This window comes from Echeneis naucrates, chromosome 10 (assembly GCF_900963305.1).
Source record: "Echeneis naucrates chromosome 10, fEcheNa1.1, whole genome shotgun sequence".
Classification (NCBI taxonomy): Eukaryota; Metazoa; Chordata; class Actinopteri; order Carangiformes; family Echeneidae; genus Echeneis; species Echeneis naucrates.
The window spans coordinates 769226-791131 of record NC_042520.1 but is presented as its reverse complement, the minus strand read 5'-3'; the positions used below and the strand labels follow the sequence as shown (position 1 = coordinate 791131).

The 21906-nt window shown below is 48.5% G+C and overlaps 1 protein-coding gene across 2 annotated transcripts; it reads left to right on the top strand.

The window, feature by feature from the left end:
- Positions 1 to 1595: 1595 nt before the first annotated feature.
- Positions 1596 to 21791, top strand: nfkb1 (nuclear factor of kappa light polypeptide gene enhancer in B-cells 1). Of its 2 annotated transcripts, XM_029513064.1 has the most exons (24): positions 1597 to 2125; positions 3657 to 3697; positions 4241 to 4316; positions 6664 to 6704; positions 7770 to 7868; positions 12228 to 12379; positions 12917 to 13080; positions 13176 to 13334; positions 16919 to 17023; positions 17390 to 17481; positions 17556 to 17694; positions 17842 to 17979; positions 18067 to 18225; positions 18317 to 18475; positions 18550 to 18676; positions 18764 to 18878; positions 18995 to 19196; positions 19286 to 19455; positions 19552 to 19654; positions 19740 to 19864; positions 20050 to 20119; positions 20246 to 20409; positions 20960 to 21086; positions 21170 to 21791. In XM_029513064.1, exons 2-24 carry the CDS (start codon positions 3662 to 3664, stop codon positions 21262 to 21264), a joined length of 2817 nt encoding a protein of 938 aa, XP_029368924.1. In that variant the 5' UTR covers positions 1597 to 2125; positions 3657 to 3661; the 3' UTR covers positions 21265 to 21791. The 2 variants fall into 2 exon arrangements, with proteins under 2 accessions (XP_029368925.1, XP_029368924.1); XM_029513065.1 differs by lacking the exons at positions 20246 to 20409; positions 20960 to 21086; positions 21170 to 21791 and having other exon boundaries at positions 1596 to 2125; positions 19983 to 20119.
- Positions 21792 to 21906: the final 115 nt, after the last annotated feature.

The following is a 21906-nucleotide window of genomic DNA, read 5'->3' as shown; positions in this document are numbered from 1 at the left end:
CACCACCAGGACCAAAGACCAGAGCAGTCTGGGCTGAGATGGTAGTGACAGACCACATTCAGGGATCATAGATGAAGATGATCCAGACCAAGACAACTCTGAAGGAGGATTTGAGAGTGACATGCGGTCTGCTGGACTCTGCACCACCAAAGGAAGACCTGCCAGAAGAAGTTTAAAGATGGAGAGACCCAAGACCTGCACCAGGAGCTGGATGGAGGACTGAGTCAGATCAGACCCGACTCCCTTAATGTTGTTCATAGCAAAGAGACGTAAATGTTGAGAATGCACCTCATGCTGATCCTGACTTTGACCCTAACTGCCTCTTGCAGACCTGCAGAAACTCTCCACAACTGGATCCCGATCCAGATCCTAATCCTGCAGAGATGAGAGATCAGCATCAGTTCCTTTTAGTTGAGTGATGGAGAGAAGAAGGTGGACCAGACTCCATCCTGGAAACCAGATCTGGGGCTGGGAGAGGACAGTAAGTCTGGTCTGGATCCAGACTCCCCTGGACCCTCACGGGATCAGCAGGTCACAATCCACAACGACAGTTGTTCTGGTGGACCTGAGTTTCAGAGGTCTGGGCCCACCTCAGGGTTTGAGGACCTGTGGTGTCCCGTGTAGGACCAGTAGGGGGCAGAAGATCTCCTGCTGGAGAGGAGGTGCCCCTCTGCCCCCCCCCCCCCCCCCCCCCCCCAAAAGACAGACGTGAGCTTTATTATCATGAAGAAAGATTAAATCGTTTTAACCAAAGTTTTATTTAAGGAAATATAAAATACTGACCCTCATTGTGCTTATGAGAAAAGGAAGACAGACTCATTAAATAATTAAAGATTTTAATCAACAGATCAGTTCAATATTCATTCATTTTTATTTAAATATCACAAAATGGCAAAAAAAGAAACAGAATTTTAAAAAATGGCATTACAAATAAAAAAGTAGTGAAAAGAGGAAAAATGAAAATATTTATAGACAGTGAAAGAAAACATTAAGCATCGACAAAATTGATTGTGATTTGTTAATTTTTTGCAGCTCATATAAAAAATGACTTTGGAGCTGAGTCGTGCCATTTCAAAAAAAAAAAAAAAGAAAAAAAAAAGAGGGACAGTCTTGATTATAAATATTGTTATTACGTCAGGATGGTGAGATAAATATAATTTCTCGCAATTTATAGTTTTTCACTTTGAATATTTACTATTTAATTGAAATGCGAATCTTTTTTAGAAGTTTGACTTTGTGAATTCTATTAGAAACGTTTATTTCACAGTTTATAACACTCAAATGTAACTGGCCTGTTTATGTCATCATTAGATCTTTTAAACCATTTTCATTTATCACTGAATTATTTTTACTGTTTAATTGAATGTTTAGAACTTTTTGGATTTGACCGTACTGCTTTTTTTTTGCTTTTTTTTGTCTTGAACTTTTAATTTTTCAAAAGAATACTGACCTTTTTGTCATATTTTGACTGGTCGTTAATATTTTCCCGTCTCACCTGCTTCTGTTTCTGGCACCGCCCGGCTTCCGTACGTTCACCTCTTGTTTTGAGCGCTTCGGAGAGAGCCTTCGGGTTTCGTCTCTCCTCGGCTACATTCGGCTCCTCTCGGCTGGATTCGGACGTCAGGGGGAAATTCCAGCAGGGAAGGAAATGAGAGTTGTGAGAGCCGAAGCTGCCTTCTGATCCGGACTCAGCCCGCTTTCTGACCGGACTACGTTCCGGACTCAGCCCGCTCTCTGACCGGACTCCGTTCCGGACTCAGCCCGCTCTCTGACCGGACTCAGTTCCGGACTGAACCCGCTCTCTGACAGGACTCAGTTCCGGACTCAGCCCGCTCTCTGACCGGACTCAGTTCCAGACTCAGCCCGCTTTCTGATCCGGACTCAGCCCCCTCTCTGACCGGACTCAGCTCCGGACTCAACCCGCTCTCTGATCCGGACTCAGCCCCCTCTCTGACGGGATTAAATCCATTTTCCTGACTCGGATTAGATTCATTCTGTCTTTCGGGACGCGCTCTTTTCGCGTCATGACGCACTCCGGTTAAACTCTGATGGACCTGCTGGTTCCGCTCGGACATGGACTGAGGAGCTGAAGCGAACCGGACTCTTCACCTGACGAGCTACCCAGGTGAGACCCCCTCTCCTCCCCGAACACCTGGAGCGGACGGCTCACTTCCTTGTTAGCCAGGTGACGGAGTCGCACCGAAGTCCGTTTCATAAACGGGAACTTACGGTTTTATCTCGCTCAGCAAATGTTTGTAAAATCTGACGTTAGCGGTGATGGAGCGTTTTAAATCGGAGGACGCTGCTGATTAATTCGGCTGAGGAACTCCAGCATTTGGGCCGGACCGTAGTCGGCGCTCCGCCGGCCGCTCTGAGCGGACCAACCGGAGGAAAGGCTCAAACTTTTATCCGTGATTATCTTTCAGGAGGGTTTTATTTCCGCTGGGCGCCATCAGACTCTGAAATGGGCAGATTTGTATTCTGTAGCTCAAGGACTTTGGGTCAACCCTGACCAACTTTTAAATCGGCCATTTCTGAGCGGAGTTTGGTGCTGGGGTTAGCTCCCGGTTAGCACGGACCGGTTAGCGGGCTGAGGCTTTGAGGACGGCCGGGGACATGGAGCCAACAAGCGGACACGGACCGCCACGGTGTCCGGGCTGCGGACCCGCTGGCCGGTAACGGCAGCTGGAAACGGCCGCTTCAGCTCCAGAATCGCCCGAAACGGTCCGGCCGAGCTAACCGTTAGCCACGGAGCTAACTCCAGGCGCGCTCACCGCTGCGGGAACGCGCGACGCCAAACAGCAACAAGTACGAGGGATCAGAAATCAATAGTCAATGTTTACATTGATAATAATGTTTTTAATAGATTAAAATTGGCCAAAATTATGTTTATAATTACTTCATTAATTTGTAGTACGATATCATTATATAGGTATCAATAATCCTAACAAAATTTCTATTTCTTCTCTTATATAACTGTGAAGAAGTGTTTATATATAATGTATAATATTGGAAGCATCATTACTTCATTCGACTTTTACATTCAAATCAAATTAAACTTTATTCATCTAGTGTCACATCATAACGAAGTCTTTACATAGAGAGCAGATTGACACCCAACTCTTACAAATAATTTTTTTTTCTATCTAGACTATAACTCTGAAGTCTGTACGTATTTCTATTGTTTTTCCTTTTCCTGTTTCTACTCTGAAGCAGGTGTAACAGACCAGATTTCTCCCCAAGGTTCAATAAAATATTTCTGATTGTGATTTAGGAGCTGAGCGCCCCCAGCTTAATTCGACACAGATTCATTGATTTGTTGATTAACAGAGAATGAATCTGCTTCCATTTTCTCCAGGGTGAACATTTGTTGATTTTCCAGTTTGAATGTACAGTTTGAGTGTACTTGACTCCAGAGAATCAGCAGACCTTTTCTTTGTTTTTGGACTTTTTACTCACTGACCAGGTCGAGAAAACTGTCAGACATTTTGGTAATGATAACAAATTAGTTTAGATGAGGGTCAGAGGTCAGAGGATACTGGACCAGTCAGAGACACATTTCTAACAAAAGTCTTGCTTATAAACAGCGCAGACTCTCAGACTCGTCCATCACTGTGTGTTGTTTCTAACGGCTGTGTCGTGTTTGCTCTTTGCAGACATCATGGCTGGAGAAGACCACTACCTTCCAGCCAACCAGGTAAACCCTCCTCTCTCTTTTTCAGTGTCTGCTGAGTTTAGCTGTTTACTGTTGCATCAGGAGACAATGTTGCACAACAGCATGAACTTTACGGTAAAAACACAAACATTGTGTATAGACCGATAATACACCTGGACCTGGACTCTGGTGGGAAGATGGCAGTTTGAAATAAAACATGATGTTCATTTTATTAAAGTAAAAATGTAAATTTAGAGGAAAATAGACCAAAGGGGGATGAATTAGAGAACGGGGCTACTGTGTGTGTCCTGCAGCTGATCAGGAGTTCTGCTCAGTAATGATGAAAAATCAGCTCCAAATATCTGATTTTATTTATTCTGAGTTAGGGTCCTCACTGAGATCACAAACATACAGAATTACTTATTCTAACAACTCAGGAGTGTCTGAGGGACTGAGACCTCTGAGGTCCAGGTCCAGATTGGGCCATCTGACATATGAAATGTTTGATAAATTGCTGATCTTTATTTGGAGAATAGATTTGTAGTCTCAGAGGTTTCTGATGGCAGCTTTGGCTCTTTCCTGCAGATTTTGGACATGATGGACTCAGGGTGGGAGTTTCCACCTTTTTCTGTGATGCCGCAGACCCCGTCCCTGAGGACAGGTGAGAGTTTGTCTTCATGTGCCCCGGTCTCTTTGTGCCTGTGGACATTTTTAATGCTGATCTGCTGATCAGTTTAGCACAGTCCTTATTTTCGGCTTCCTGGGAAGAAACTGGCACAACTGCAAAGTTACTGATTAACATCGAGCTGAACAGGTTTCTGTTGGACCTGCAGACACAGTTAGACCACCTGGCTAGGTCAGTTTTTCTTTTTATTATTATATTTATAAAATGTTTTTACCAGATTTGCTTAAATTTGTTTGAGCTGAAACGATCTATGAAACTGGAACACCGGAGCTCATTTAGAGCAGGCCACACCCCCCTCCTCACCCGTCTCTCTCTTTGTTTCTATTCAGGTGTGTTCAATGTTTTTGTTTGTAAAAGACAGAAAAGGTCTAAATTAGCTCAGGTGTTGTTTATCTCACAACCAATCAGAGCTTGAGTCCACGTTGTGGTCTGATGCTGATTGGAGCCTTCTCCAGCGATGCAGGTGTTTGATCAGTGGAAGAGTGAAAACATCAGCAGCTGAAGTTTGTGTTTTAAGAAAACGAATGTAGATATTTATAGAAATGAAATGTGCCGAAGTTAAAGTGAAAGAGGAGTTTTGTGACGTGGCAGCAGTGTCAGCCATCTGTGGCGAGCAGGGGGCTGCGTCTCCGCTCTCACTTCCCCGTTCGTGTCCACGTGTGGTAGATCTGGGATGGAGTCTGACTGAGACGTTGAACACGAGGGGGAAATGATCTACTCTGCTCATTTACATGTCAGTTACACATGTAGTTCATCTGTAGCAACACAACAAGCATGCATCACACCTGGTCACATCTGCTCACACCTGTTAGCCACACCTGGTCATTGGTCAGGGGTCTTTATGGAAAGGTGTCACTCAGCTTTTTAGTTTCATATCCTAGTCGCCCTTTTGTGCGTCTTTTGTGAAGTTGTGTGCCTTTTTCGGCGTTTTGTGTCTTTTCTGTTATCGTCTCTCTTTGTTCTTGTTTTGTCTCTTTGTTGTCATTCTGTATCCCTGTATGTCTTGTGTCTCTTTTTGCCAAAGCTTTGTGTCTCTTTATCGTCATTTTGCACATTTGCTGTTGTTTTGTGTCTCATTGTTGCTCTACGTCTTGTTTTGATTGTTTTGTGTCTCTTTTGTTTTTGTTGTTTCCTGTTTTGTTCTCATTTTTTGCCTCTTTGTCGATTTTATATTTTTGTTCTCTCTGTTGTTTGTGTCGCCTTGCTGTGTGCTGTTTATTTTCTGTGATGTTCAGTCTGTGAATCACAAGTTCTGTCAGTTGTTCTTATGAGGTTCTCTGATGTCTGAACTTCCTGTCTGGTCCTGTACCTGATTTATTTGATCTATTTAGCACATGTAAAAAAGATAAAACAAAGATACATATAAAACAAAGATTGAACTATAGAATACATCCAAGGAAACCAAAAGAACCATACAACATAAACAAAATGAGCAACTTGGAGGATTAATTTGATGAATGTTGATTAAAACAAATTTTAGAAGTAGAGTGAATGTTGGTGACGATCCTCACCGCTCATTTTTACAGCCAAAGAATCAGTTTCACGTCACTTTGGTGAGGTCGGGTCCAGCCCCCGGACCTGTGTAGACCTGTTCAGTGGTCCATCTTTGGTCACAGGCCTTTGTGTTGCGTGTCTTTGTCGCCACATCTGATGGTGACTAATGATGATGGTGACGGCGATGATGATCAAAAGTGTTTGACTGTCGTTGAGCCGTGCTGAAAGGTGAACAGGAAGTGGCTTCAGGAGGCAGGAAGCTGCGCTGCCAGACGAACCAGGCAGTGAGCGTTACCGTAAGGCGAGTTTACCACAGTATGTGTCAAAGTTGTGTGTTCTCGTGCAAACAGACACACAATTCGCTGTTCACGAAGATTGAAAGCAGAGACTGCTAGCCTCAGGACATCTGACAGTCATCAACAGAAGTTCCTTCTCCCTGGATGGAGGCCTCATTAGCATTTATACAAGCAGGCAGCTCAGGCTCCGAAGTTATTATTGATTAGCGATACTCCGATACCGATACTGACACTGAGCTGATGCTGCACTCATATACTTGTACTAAACGCGATACCACTTCAGTCTTCTTATTTGACATCTTATGAATTGTTGTATCAAACTGAGAAGAAAATAAAATCTATTTTCCAATGCAGCTGCATCTTTTAGCCTAATAGGTATTTTTGTGGTACTCAGTATCACAAGCACACATGAAAACACTTGTGCTTGTTGTGAAAAAAATAGTTTTGGTGCATTCTTATTAGGGTTTATAAAGGATTGATTTTCTGTAGATTAGCTGCTCAGACTCACTCACTTTGTGTGTCTGCTGTTTCAGCGGACGGACCGTTCCTGCAGATCCTGGAGCAGCCAAAGCAGGTAAGGCTCACCTGACCTCCACCTGTCTCCCAGCTCGTGGTCGTGACGTCATCACTGGTGCCATCTACTGAGCGTACTTCCATCTTTTTACTTGATCACAGTTGCATAAGCATCCGGCTGTGAAACTAATTCATAATCAGTAAATTACTTTGTCGTCTTCAGCCGTACACATCAGCTCAACATCTGATTCTGTCTGATCAGTTCAGAAAACAAGAACTAACTAAAGACTTACTGAATGTTTCCTTCTTTTCTACAGCTGATCTGAAGTTTCTATCTTTATCTGATCAGGAGTTCTGCTCATTCTTTGAAGCCGTAATGATGAAAAATGTGCTTTATTTTTAGTTCCCTTTTGTGAACTAAATAAACTGAAAAACAGAAGAGCCTTAATGTGGCTCTAAAGAGCTTGATGACATTTTGTACATTAGAAAAAACTAAATGAAGCTCATAATCATAATAATAATAATAATATAACAATAATATAATAATGTTTACGCCTCAGTTACTTGCTCATTGACTTTTGAAGCCAGTGAAACTGATGCCACCTTCATTTGTCATCACATTAGAAAGTTGAAATGCTGTGAAAGGTGTTGAGGACAGACTGGTTTCAGTCGCCTGTCGTCATGGTTTCACAGAGAGGGAAGTAGATGCCAACTTCCTGTGTAAAGTTAAACAAGGAGCCGTTAAATCTGACACCAAAATCTTCACAACCAACACCAGTTAGGTTAATCGGAGTTAACTATTGAAGCTCTGACCTGTTGGTCTCCGCAGCCGGCTGCCTAACAGCAATTGAAGAGACGAAGGCAAAACGTCTGAACGAGAAAGACACACAGCAAGAACAAAAACCAAGTTCAGTTAGAGTTCGCTAACAGTTAGCTGCTGAGCTAAATGCCTCCGACTGTCAGCCTGTTAACTCTCAAACACTGACAGCACAAAGACCAGGTGAATTAAACACACTCAGGTGATGGAAAATGTGTAACTGTGCACATGTTCATACAAGACGACAACACACTGGTGAAACAGCTGCCCGTTGCCCGTTCCATCACTCTGTCTCTCTCTGTCCTCCAGCGGGGGTTCAGGTTCAGATATGGCTGTGAGGGTCCGTCTCACGGCGGCCTGCCTGGAGCTTCCAGCGAGAAGAACAGGAAGACCTACCCCACCATCAAGGTAACGCTTCCTGTCTGGTTTGCCCACAGATGCAGGTCTGATGTGTGGATCAGGTCTTGGGGGTCGGCCTCGGTCCTCAAGGTTAAAAATAACATCCAGGAAGTGACACAATCCATTTTCTGCACAAAGTGAAATGAGAGCAGTGCGGTCAGTGTTTGTCTGCAGGAACATGGAGGAAATAAAACCCAGAGCCTCCTGCAGCCCCAAGGACAGTCAGCTGATTCTGTTGTTGTTGGGGTCATAGGTCAGAGATTTTAAAAAGAAAAACAAGAAATAGATGCTCAAAATTAATCAGTAAAAAAAAACAAAACTTTTTATTCATAGCTAATAATAGCATTAGCACGATTAGCTTTTTACTCACTAGTATTGAAATTAGCACGCTAACCAGCTGGCCAGACCCCATTTAGTCAGGGCTAACCCCCCCCCAGGTGCTAACAGCCCATCTGCTAAAGTTAGCACTCTGAACAGTGAGCACTGGGCCATCTTGAAGTTAGCATGCTAACCATCTAGCCACAGCCCGTCTACTGAAGTGTGCTGGTCTGATCAGGGTCAGGTAGACCAGGGTTTGAGTTTGGATCGGTCCTCGTCTGCAGGTCGACTATGGGCCTCGGCTGGCCTGGTCTCTGTCTGACCCATTAGAGTCAAACAGGAGCTGAAGTTTCCTGTCGTGTTGTTTCTGTTGATGTTTAGTTTAGAGTCTAAAGCTCCCACATGTTCTGACCAAACCAGGGGCAGATGGGAAATCCCCAGATTCCTCCTGCAGTCTCACTCTGAGCCTCCACTTCACTGACTTCACTACACAGACACACAAGATCTGAGCAACGTGATCCCGGTTTTAGACAAGTCCCGACAACAGTTCAGCTTTACATTTCAACCACACAGGACAGACAGCAGGTCCAGGTTTATCATGAACTCTGACCTGGATGACGGCTGCTGTGAAAATTTTGGATTTAGAAATTGAATTTAGAAATGGATTTAGAAAAATTTGTGTCTTTGGAGAAGGTGGAGCTGCCAAGTGAAGACAAACTTCTTCAGTAAACCCAAACATTCTGCCACAGGTTTCAGGGACTTTCCAGAAGAAAAGATGACTTCAATTGAGGGAAAATTGGGGAAATTCTTGTTTGGTTATTTATTATTTAGTTCCAGAGGGGTCAGTAAACAGCTGTTAATGCTAACGCTGGATATGAAGCGAAGACTAAACTTGCCTGTCCTGCTTTTGTGATGAATGAAAATCAATTTTATTCTTTAACTTCCACCGCCGATGCTCCTCTCGGGCACTGAAGTTCAGCGTGGGCATTTTTCCCTGCCCTAACTCAGGTTGTGCCAAATTTCTGGATTGGAAAAAAATTGCATTTATATGACGTAAAGAGAAGGTTGAGCGGCCATGTTAGAGTAACATCGACATGTTTATGTGGGATGCTGTATGTGTAATGGATGAGATGAAATCACCAAGCCATGCCAGGAAATTTTCCTGTGTGTGTCTGTTTTGTCTGTGGGTTGTGTACATGTTGTTGGTGTGTTTGCATGTTGGGTGGGAAAACCCCCTGATGCTGATCTAGTAGAGCCGGTGGAACGATGAAGCATCTTGACTCACCAATCTTCTCTGTGAGGGCATCTTTATCAGAAATATATGATCTAATTTTTAAAATGATAACCATAACAGTCAAAGTTTAGTCCCATGAATCACCACAACAGGGACTTTTATCTGTAACAGCAAAGTTCTACAAGGTGGTAGAAAATGAGATTTTCACTTGAACAGAAGGATTTCTGATAACGCTTCTATTTTTAGAAGTAAAATTCTGCCCTTCATCTTTTTTGGAAATAAATTTGTAATTTGAGAGCAAGAAACAGCAGTGTAAACCTTTTGATTCTTGTCTGTCTGTCAGACCACCTCATGGCTCATCTGTCAGAACAGTCCACCTTCAGTTGGACCTCTCAGACCGAGCACCTCCAAATCTGTTTCTCTTCATCTCTGACACCAGCCCTGACCTCAAGAAACCAGGTTTTAATGTTTGAGGACAAGCTTTCCTCTGCCTTTCTCTGACCACGTTCCTGACCTGACTCCTGGTCCAGGTCGTGGGTGTCTCTTGCCTTGTCTTCTGCAGACCTCCACTCTGAGCCATTGGCTCGGCCTCAGTCATTAAGCTCTTTCAATGTGATCTGTCCTCACCACCTGAGTCCAGACTGTTCTGGTCTTCAGTTCAGATGATAACCAGCTCCAAAGCAGGGATGTCTCATTTTCTTCAAGAAGCTCCTGAAGACTCTTCTCTTCCAGATCTGAAAACGTGTTCACACCTGAGCTTCATGCAGGTCTGAACAGGGTCCATTACTCAGCAGGACCTGGTCCTGGTGGGAGAGGTGGGAGAGGTGAGACGTGAACAGATTTCTGGTTGTTTGTAGGAGAAGAGATTTTTTTGTATCTTCCTGGTTAATTTCTGAAAACTCATAAAGAAAATTGACCCTTTTTGCTGTTTGATGTTCGTGCAGACTTGAATCCAGAAGTGTTCGACATGTCTTCTGTCAGTGAAATAGTAAATTGAGGAGACGTTGGACATGTTTGAGGCCTTGTCTGTGGAATTTTCTGCAGAATTCAGTTTGCGTTTTGGGGTAAAGAAACTTCAGATGAGTTTCTGCTGGTCTAGTCTTGTCCAGACTTATTCTACACACACCTCCTCTGGGTTTCATGTCTGTTGGGAATTTCCTCCTGTAACACCCACATGAAATTACAACGAAGTGGAGTTGCGTCACAAACAGGAAAGGTGTGCGGTTTAAGGACGGAGATGAAAGCTCGACATCCAGAGGTGTAACATCTGCGTTGGCGCCCAGAAACAGCTTTAACTCTTTACTGAGACATGACAACCAAAAGTCAGGCTGCCTGAAGCCACAAAGGAAGAACTGAGCAAGAAAGAAGAACTTAAAGAAGAACCAGATGATCCTTGACTCAGCTGTTAATCGTTTTCTCAGTGAACTGAAGATTTGTTCTGTCTGTAAAGATCCAGAGAAAATACTGCGATGGATCATCTTTTGATGCCTCATGTCGTGTTCACATCAAAACACATCACTCTGTTAGATGCGTCCAGAGAATAGACCGGGTCGTCTTAACGAACCATCTGCTGAGCAGCTAAAGTTTTAATATGAACATTCAGATGAAGTTACAGAATGTTTTTGGTCTTTGTTGTTGTGATGTTTGAGAAAAGATGAAAATCAAAGATTGAAAGTTGAACCAGGACTAGACTGGTTCCTGTCTGTCCACACTTCAGGCCCTCGTCTGTATTTTTGTGTTACTTCTCTTTCTGTTGTCACACGTTGGATGTTTTCTGAAAAAAGTTGTGAAATTTGGTGTCCATTTCGATTGAAATGCAGTCCCAACCAGCCAAGGTGCTGAGGAAGCCATCGGTTACATCACAATCACAACCTGCAGTGCCAAAGTCACAGGTGGATGGCTCCGCCCCCTGTGAACACCTGTCCTTCGGGATCAGGCTGCTCAGTCAGACCGTGTCAGTGTCTCACATGGTCTCAGATCACTCTGCAGATATTTACTGTGAAGCAGAAAACCATCACGCTCTGTGTTTCTAGGAACCTGCTGTGTTGATCAGCCGGTGGCACCGGGAGGAGGAAGAAGAGGAGGAGGAAGTGGGCTCAGGTTTATTTACTGCTGCAGAGCAACGTTCCTGCAGTCATACGCACACCGCAGAAACAGGAACAGTGTTTTTTTCAATCTAATTTCCTTTATGCAAATGAAACGATCAGATTACATAAACCGTAAACATTTACCCACCGCATGTGACTGAAAAGCAGCCTGTGAAATAAAGAAATAAAGCCAGTAGAAAATATTTTCATGTTAAATGATATAATTAAAGTTTATTTAGTTGAAAGTGAAATTTCAGTGAACTTGAATGAAATGAACGAAAAATTAAACAGTTTTTTCAACATTTATGTTGATCACAACAAGGAAGAAATAAGAATCATCTTATTAATCTGTTTCCTGGAACTGGACATGGACAGGAAGGTGACGGTTATTGGTTACCATGGTAACTGATATTCTCAGGTCATCTTCTTCACAGCCTGCGCCCTGATCCCGGTCCATGACCTGGTCTTGGGTTTTAGGTGTGACGCAGATAAGTGACTCATCTGTAGCTGGAGAAAATGTTGGGGAACCTCAGAGATCAGAACTCAGACTCAAAGTTCTCATCTTTTCTGAGTTTGAGTCATCTGAGGAACCAGTTCCAGACCAGGACCCCCTTCTGCCTTCGTTTGAGGAACGTGACGGACTGACAGTCGTCCGGCTCTGATCCCAAACCCTTACATGAGTCTAATCAAAGTGGACCCTGCTTGACGGAGGTTCTTCCTGTGTTCCAGATCTGTAACTACCAGGGTCCGGCCCGGGTGGTGGTCCAGCTGGTGACGGCGCTGACCTCCATCCCTCAGCTCCACGCTCACAGCCTGGTGGGAAAACAGTGTGACAAAGGGATCTGCATCGCAGACCTGCAGCCCAAAGACTCCAGCATCAGGTCTGCAGGACACACACACTGCCACACACACACTGCCACACACACACTGTCACACACACACTGCCACACACACACTGTCACACACACACACACACAGCCACACACACACACTATCACACACACACACACTATCACACACACACACTGCCACACAAACACACACACACACACACACACAGCCACACACACACACTATCACACACACACACTATCACACACACACACTGCCACACACACACACACACTGCCACACACACACACACACAGCCACACACACACACTATCACACACACACACTGCCACACACACACACACAGCCACACACACACACACACACACACAGCCACACACACTGTCACACACACACACACACACACACACACACACACACACACTGCCACACACACACACACACACACACAGCCACACACACTGTCACACACACACACACACACACACACACACACACTGTCACACACACACACAGCCACACACACACTCATATGCACACACTAACAGCACCCCCCCCCCCCCCAGTTTTCCGAACCTCGGGATCCTCCACGTGACGAAGAAGAATGTGGCGAAGACTCTGGAGGAGAGGATGATCGAGGCCATCAGGATGGGATACAACTGTGGCGTCTCCATCCACCCCGACATCGACGCCATACAGGGCGAAGTCCGGGTCCCACGAGACCTCCACGGTCAGTCCCCCAATCCGGGTCTGGACTCAGGACTCACATTAAACCTTCGCTCCTGTTGTTGTCAGATGATCTTATTGTGTTGTGTTGTGTTACAGAGCACCACCGCAGTTTGATAAGCAGCGCGGCGTCCGTCCAGGCCAAAGAGATGGACCTGAGCGTGGTGCGGCTCATGTTCACGGCGTTCCTCCCCGACAGCGACGGCGGTTTCTCCCGACGCCTGGAGCCCATCGTGTCTGAACCGATCTACGACAGCAGTGAGTTGAAGCGCACAAAACACACACCACACCTGAAAACGAGGACGATGATGGACTGCCATTATCCTCTTTCACCTGTTAGTGTCCCCCCTCTCCCAGCTGTCTCACCTCTGTCAGCTGTCTCACCTCTGTCAGCTGTCCCCCCTCTCCCAGCTGTCTCACCTCTGTCAGCTGTCCTCACCTCTGTCACCTGTCCCCCCTCTCCCAGCTGTCTCACCTCTGTCACCTGTCTCCCCTCTCCCAGCTGTCTCACCTCTGTCACCTGTCCCCCCTCTCCCAGCTGTCTCACCTCTGTCAGCTGTCTCACCTCTGTCACCTGTCCCCCCTCTCCCAGCTGTCTCACCTCTGTCACCTGTCTCCCCTCTCCCAGCTGTCTCACCTCTGTCACCTGTCCCCCCTCTCCCAGCTGTCTCACCTCTCCCACCTGTCCCCCTGTCTCACCTCTCTCACCTCTCTCTCCTCTCCCACCTCTTTCACCTCTCTTTCCTCTCCTCCCTCTCTCACCTCTCCCACCTGTCTCACCTCTCCCACCTCTCCCCCCTGTCTCACCTCTCTCACCTCTCTCTCCTCTCCTCCCTCTCTCACCTCTCTTTCCTCTCCTCCCTCTCTCACCTCTCTCACCTCTCCCACCTCTCCCACCTCTCCCCCCTGTCTCACCTCTCCCACCTCTCTCTCCTCTCCCACCTCTCCCCCGTCTCACCTCTCCCACCTCTCCCACCGCTCCCCCCTGTCTCACCTCTCCCACCTCTCCCACCTCTCCCACCTCTCCCCCCTGTCTCACCTCTCCCACCTCTCCGCCCTCTCTCACCTCTCTCACCTCTCTCTCCTCTCTCACCTCTCTCTCCTCTCTCTCCTCTCCCACCTCTCTCACCTCTCTCTCCTCTCCCACCTCTCCCACCTGTCTCACCTCTCTCACCTCTCTCTCCTCTCCCACCTCTCCCACCTCTCCCCCCTGTCTCACCTCTCTCTACTCTCCCACCTCTCTCACCTCTCTCTCCTCTCCCACCTCTCCCCCCTGTCTCACCTCTCTCACCTCTCTCACCTCTCTCACCTCTCTCTCCTCTCTCACCTCTCTCTCCTCTCTCTCCTCTCCCACCTCTCTCACCTCTCTCTCCTCTCCCACCTCTCCCACCTGTCTCACCTCTCTCACCTCTCTCTCCTCTCCCACCTCTCCCACCTCTCCCCCCTGTCTCACCTCTCTCTACTCTCCCACCTCTCTCACCTCTCTCTCCTCTCCCACCTCTCCCCCCTGTCTCACCTCTCTCTCCTCTCCCACCTCTCCCACCTCTCCCACCTCTCTCACCTCTGTCACCTGTCTCACCTCTGTCAGCTGTCTCACCTCTGTCACCTGTCTCACCTCTGTCAGCTGTCTCACCTCTGTCACCTGTCCCCCCTCTCCCAGCTGTCTCACCTCTGTCAGCTGTCTCACCTCTGTCACCTGTCTCCCCTCTCCCAGCTGTCTCACCTCTGTCACCTGTCCCCCCTCTCCCAGCTGTCTCACCTCTGTCACCTGTCCCCCCTCTCCCAGCTGTCTCACCTCTGTCACCTGTCTCCCCTCTCCCAGCTGTCTCACCTCTGTCACCTGTCCCCCCTCTCCCAGCTGTCTCACCTCTCCCACCTGTCCCCCCACTCCCAGCTGTCTCACCTCTCCCACCTCTCCCCCCGTCTCAGCTGTCTCACCTCTCCCACCTCTCCCCCCGTCTCACCTCTCTCACCTCTCCCACCTCTCCCCCTGTCTCACCTCTCCCACCTCTCCCCCCTGTCTCACCTCTCTCTACTCTCCCACCTCTCCCCCCTGTCTCACCTCTCTCACCTCTCTCTCCTCTCTTCCCTCTCCCACCTCTCCCACCTGTCTCACCTCTCTCACCTCTCTCTCCTCTCCCACCTCTCCCCCCTGTCTCACCTCTCTCTACTCTCCCACCTCTCTCACCTCTCTCTCCTCTCCCACCTCTCCCCCCTGTCTCACCTCTCTCTCCTCTCCCACCTCTCCCACCTCTCCCACCTCTCTCACCTCTGTCACCTGTCTCCCCTCTCCCAGCTGTCTCACCTCTGTCACCTGTCCCCCCTCTCCCAGCTGTCTCACCTCTCCCACCTGTCCCCCCACTCCCAGCTGTCTCACCTCTCCCACCTCTCCCCCCGTCTCAGCTGTCTCACCTCTCCCACCTCTCCCCCCGTCTCACCTCTCTCACCTCTCCCACCTCTCCCCCTGTCTCACCTCTCCCACCTCTCCCCCCTGTCTCACCTCTCTCTACTCTCCCACCTCTCCCCCGTCTCACCTCTCTCACCTCTCTCTCCTCTCTTCCCTCTCTCACCTCTCTCTCCTCTCTTCCCTCTCTCACCTCTCTCACCTCTCCCACCTCTCCTACCTCTCTCTCCTCTCCCACCTCTCTCACCTCTCTCACCTCTCCCACCTCTCCTACCTCTCTCTCCTCTCCTCCCTCTCTCTCCTCTCCCACCTCTCCCCCCTGTCTCACCTCTCTCACCTCTCTCTCCTCTCCTCCCTCTCTCACCTCTCTCTCCTCTCCTCCCTCTCCCACCTCTCTCTCCTCTCTCACCTCTCCCACCTCTCCCACCTCTCCCACCTCTCCTACCTCTCCCACCTCTCTCTCCTCTCCCACCTCTCTCTCCTCTCTCTCCTCTCTCACCTCTCCCACCTCTCTCTCCTCTCCCACCTCTCTCTCCTCTCTCTCCTCTCTCACCTCTCCCACCTCTCTCTCCTCTCCCACCTCTCTCTCCTCTCTCTCCTCTCTCACCTCTCCCACCTCTCTCTCCTCTCTCTCCTCTCCTACCTCTCCCACCTCTCTCTCCTCTCTCACCTCTCTCACCTCTCCCATCTCTCCCATCTCTCTCTCCTCTCTTCCCTCTCTCATCTCTCTCTCCTCTCCTCCCTCTCTCACCTCTCTCTCCTCTCTCTCCTCTCTCACCTCTCCCACCTCTCCCACCTCTCTCACCTCTCCCACCTCTCTCACCTCTCTCACCTCTCTCACCTCTCCCACCTCTCCCCAAGTCTCACCTCTCTCTCCTCTCCCACCTCTCCTCCCTCTCTCACCTCTCCCACCTCTCCCCAAGTCTCACCTCTCTCTCCTCTCCTCCCTCTCTCACCTCTCCCACCTCTCCCACCTCTCTCCCCCCGTCTCACCTCTCTCACCTCTCTCTCCTCTCTCACCTCTCTCACCTCTCCCCCCTGTCTCACCTCTCTCACCTCTCTTTCCTCTCCTCCCTCTCCCACCTCTCTCACCTCTCCGCCCTCTCCCACCTCTCTCACCTCTCCCCCCTGTAGAAACCACCATGATGACAGACTGCTTTCATTTCCTGTCAGAACAGTTTCATGGCTTTCAGTTTCCCAACACAAGGACTCACCATTCCCGACTCGGGAACTCAGCAACAACCCGCAGCTGAGGAAGCGTTAAATGTGTGCATCAACTTTTCTGATTTTGAGTGAGAAACTAAAAATTCCTGCAGCTTCTCCATCACCTGAACGTGCCTCAGCTCTGATGCTGATTATGGATGATTATTATTTATTGATCTGCAGAAGAACAGTGATGATCGTTAACAGTCTCTAAAAATCACCTTCTGTCCCTCAGAGGCTCCGAACGCCTCCAACCTGAAGATCGTCAGGATGGACCGGACCGCCGGGTGTGTGACCGGAGGGGAGGAGGTCTACCTGCTCTGCGACAAAGTTCAGAAAGGTGAGCTGGGCCAGGCCAGGCCAGGCCAGACCGAGTCCAGAGGGGGTTTTTATTTATTCTCATAAAACCCCTCAACACTCTGACTCATTCCAAGTCATCCACTGATCAGCCGCTCTGAGCTCCCAGGAGGGTTTCAGTTTTCAAACCTGAAACCCTCAGTGTGGAAGACCAGCTTCCTCAGACGTCTGTAGTTCTGAAGTGGATCTGACTCAGACCTCTGAAGGTTTTCCTGGAGCAGGTTTCAGTTCTGGGGAAATCCCCCTCTGATATGTGATAAGTAACTTATTCAGGACAAAGATTCAGATGAGACTTGATGACTCAGGTCTGGGTTTACCTGATCTCGCTGTAAACCTGTGTTGTGTGCAGATGATATCCAGGTTCGGTTCTATGAGGAGGACGACTCCGGTCTGACCTGGGAGGCTCTGGGTGACTTCTCCCCCACCGACGTCCACAGACAGGTGAGGAACTGTCCGCCTGGTTTAGACGGTGCAGGTAAAGATGTTTCCATGGTAACGCCCTCTCTCGCCACCAGTTTGCCATCGTTTTCAAGACTCCAAAGTACCGAGACCAGAACCTGCAGAAGCCGACATCCGTGTTCGTGCAGCTGAAGAGAAAGTCCGACAACGAGACCAGCGAGCCCAAACCCTTCACCTACCACCCTCAGATCATAGGTGGGTCCAGTGGCTCCACCCACACTGACATTAAATGCCCCTTGATTGGACGACCGTCTCCAGGCCTCACTAGCTGTGAGACTAATCACATGAAGAGATCTGAACCAGAACCAGAACCTGAACCTTGTATTGTACCTGTGTGCTCAGACAAAGAGGAGGTGCAGAGGAAGAGGCAGAAGACGCTGCCCAACTTCCATGACTTCAGTGGCCATGGAGGGGGAGGAGGTCTGTACCGAGGAGGAGGAGGTCCAGCTGCAGGAGGCGGTCCTGGCTCTGCAGGAGGAGGTACCATCAGGGGGCGGGGTTTTACAACACACCCAGAAAGTTATTTTTTACTGACCATGGATGGGGTGCGTCTGATTCGTCCTCCAGGTTACTTCCATGGTTTTAGCACCTATAACTATGGAGGAGGAGGAGGAGGAGGAGGAGGAGGAGGAGCAGCAGGAGGAGGAGGAGGAGGGGGAGGGGGCTTCCCAACAGGATACTCAGCTGGTCTGCGAGGAGGAGGAGTCGGCGGCGGCATCAAACACGGTGAGAAATGACTCGTTCTGACTGATGACAGTGGAAGGTGGACGTGAGCTTTGTGTCTCCGGTCTGATGGACCTGATGATTCCTGTTAAAGCCTCTCAGGATGACGAGGGCAGAGACGACAGCGACGCTGATGATGACTCGGGCTCCGGGGCCGTCCTGCCGGATTCAGAGAAGATGAAACGCTCTGAGGACGAGGAGAAGGCGGAGGACCGAGGGGTCAGCCTGGATCCAGAACCAACACCAGAACCAGGTACAGATCCAGGTCCAGAACTGAGGTTCTGCTGCTGCATTGAATTCAGACTCTGACCGCCTGTTCTGATGCAGGTGAACCATCGTGTCATGTGACCCGGCAGCTGGAGGCTCTGTTCCAGTACTCTGTGACGGGAGACTCCGCCTACCTGCTGGCTCCACAGCGCCCCCTGATGGACGCACAGGACGAAGATGGAGACACGTCAGTGCTCATTAACACGCTTCAGTGGCTCTACAGTTTGAGGTTGTTCTTAATCACCTGATCTTCTGGTTCTGGTTTTCCTCTCAGAGGGCTCCATCTGGCCGTCCTCCACAACCAGCAGGAGGCGCTGAAGAGTCTGACTCAGGTGGTCTCTGCTCTGCCTGGACAGGAAGTTCTCAACATGAGGAACCACCTGTACCAGGTAACTGACCAATGACGGTCCACTTCATTGGACTGAAGGAGTTAGGGGTGAAGGGAGGCAGGAAACAGGGGCGTGGCCAGTAGGGTACTAGTGACTCCACCCCTTCTGGTTCCCAGACTCCTTTGCACCTGGCAGTGATCACCCAACAGAAAGAGGCGGTGGAGGCGCTGCTATTGGCTGGAGCCGACCCAACGCTGATCGATCGTCATGGCAACACAGCGCTGCACCTGGCGTCACAACAGGAAGGAGGATGGATGGTCCAATGTCTCCTCCAACACAAACACATGAGACAACTGTTGGAGCACAGCAACACAGCAGGTACACAACAGACACACAACACACACAACAGGTACACAGACAGAGGAATGTTTGACAGTATGTCCCCTCCTCTGTTTCCATGGTTACAGGTCTGTGTGCGATCCACCTGGCCGTCTTGGCCAATCAGCTGTCCTCTCTCAGGGAGCTCCTGGAGGGTGGGGCCAACGTGGAGGCTCAAGAGCGCAGCTGTGGACGGACGGCACTCCATCTCGCCACCGAGACCGACAATGTGTCGCTTGCCGGCTGCCTGCTGCTGGAGGTACGACACCCAATCAGAGCGAAGCGTGCGGATGATTGATATTTTCAGTCGACACCCACCTGTTGGTCTCATGTTGTGTGATGTTTTTGTTGCCAGGGAAACGCCAAGGTGGACTGCTGCACCTTCAATGGCTCCACCCCCCTCCACATAGCTGCAGGGAGGGGCTCCGCCAAGCTCACCGCTCTGCTGATGGCTGCAGGTAGGTGTGACGACGTCACTGTGACATCACACACAGACCAACACCGTCCAGGTGCGACGTGGTCGTCTTGTTCTTCTGTTAACAGGTGCAGATCCTCACAAGGAGAACTTTGAGCCGCTGTTCTTCAGGGAGGACTGCTGTGAGGAAGAGGAGGAAGACGAAGGCTACATCCCGGGAACGACCCCGCTCAGCATGGCCACCACCACACAGGTATACCGGCAGTCTTCACCTGGTTACCTGTTTATATTTATTTTTGTCTGTTTATGTTCCTTTTAGCCAGGAAACAGTTTGTGACCTGGCTGGAGTGACTTACTCTGTGACATCACAGATGGGCGTGGCCTCCAGGTGACCACTGGGGGGCGGAACTGATCACATGGTGCTGACTCTGTTTTCAGGTGCTGGAGCTCCTGAACGGTAAAGACTACAAACCCCAGAGTCCTCTCAGAGTCCTCAGCCCCCCCCAAGGTGAGCACCAACCCACAGGAGTACACAAAGTACACAACTGAAGTACATAAAGTTGACTATACAAATTACAACATCCAAAAAGTGTAAGAAGTACACACTGACGTGTGTGTTTGTGTGTTTCTGTAGGTGACCTGGTGAGTCTGGATGTGGAGGTGAAGCAGGATGTGTGTCGGGCCCTGGAGAGTGAAGGATGCTGGGAAAGTCTGTCTCACAGTCTGGGTCTGGGGATCCTCAACACGGCCTTCAGACTGAGCCTCTCCCCCGCCAAGACACTGCTGGACAGCTACGAGGTCTCTGTCTCACACACACAAAGAAACAAACAAACACAAACAAACAAACAAACAAACAAATACACACACAAACAAACAAACAAACACACAAACAAACAAACAAATACACAAACACACAAACAAATACACACACAAACACAAACAAATACACACACAAACAAACAAACAAATACACACACAAATACACACACAAACAAACAAACAAACACACAAACAAATACACAAACACACAAACAAATACACACACAAACAAACAAACAAATACACACACAAACACAAACAAATACACACACAAACAAACAAACAAATACACACACAAACAAACAAACAAACACACAAACAAACAAATACACACACAAATAAACAAACAAATACACACACAAACAAACAAACAAACAAACAAATACACACACAAACAAACAAACAAATACACACACAAACAAACAAACAAACACACACACAAACACAAACACAAACAAACAAACAAACAAACACACACACACACACACAGCCTGCCCCACTTTGACCCATGCTGGTTCTGGTCCTGCAGGTCTCAGGGGGGACGGTCTCGGACCTGCTGACTGGTCTCAGATTGGTTGGGGACTGCAGAGCGCTGAGCGTCCTGGAGGAGGCGCTGCAACACTCTGACGAAACGCTGTTGACCAACGAGGAAACTGGTGAGCCAATCATATTTTTCCTTCTTTGCTCGGTGACCTCTGACCTTTAGGCCCGCCCACTGAGCTGTGGTTTGTCTCCACAGGCGACGCCCCGGGTGCTCGGGTCCAGGACCTGAAGGTGGACGTTCGGATCGACAGCGGGGTCTGTGACAGCGGGGTGGAGCTCTCCACGGCGTAGCCACACAAGCGTCGTCATTTCTGGGCTGAAAGCTTCCGACTGGCTGTTTTAACTGAAGTGTGAAGAGTCCGACGTCCATCAGCCCACACTACACTCCAGCTGTTCAACCAAAGAATGCACATCTGGTTCTGCCGCTTAAAGCTAGAATCCACCAGACCTCCAAACCCGACTCCAGGTGATCCGGTTTCTGAGCCTGGTTCTGGATCAGAAAGACGAGTGGTGTCTGAGGGAGGCGGAGCTTTTCATACCAATGATTGTAAACAGATAAATCCTCCAACGTACAAACTCTTCACATGTTTTGTCTGTTTAGTGTTTTTTAATTTTAAAGGCCCAGCTTCTTCTCTGATTGATTATGATGCAGCCCAAGGCATTGTGGGACATGTAGTCCAGAACTGAGGCATTTGTGTGTTCTTGTGTGAATCTGAAGCTTATTTCTTACCGAGCAAATGATATTTATGTCTCCATCAGCACTGTACAGTTCATCAGCTCTGGACTGTTGTTTTTTAAATAAAGTTTGGTTTTTTATACATTGGTTTGTTCATTTACAAATTTAAAAACCAAAAACTAAGTTAGATTTTTATCCTGCAGTGACCAATAAAATAAGAGGATGTAGAATCTGAGGCTGATGTAATGACCTTCAAG

Bases quoted from the DNA above. Each gene is read 5' to 3' on its own strand.
- nfkb1 (XM_029513064.1), top strand. From the start codon at position 3,662: ATGGCTGGAGAAGACCACTACCTTCCAGCCAACCAG. The intron at 6,705-7,769 runs GTAAGGCTCACC...TCTGTCCTCCAG, and splicing joins TCCTGGAGCAGCCAAAGCAG to CGGGGGTTCAGGTTCAGATA. The intron at 19,655-19,739 runs GTAGGTGTGACG...TTCTGTTAACAG, and splicing joins CGCTCTGCTGATGGCTGCAG to GTGCAGATCCTCACAAGGAG.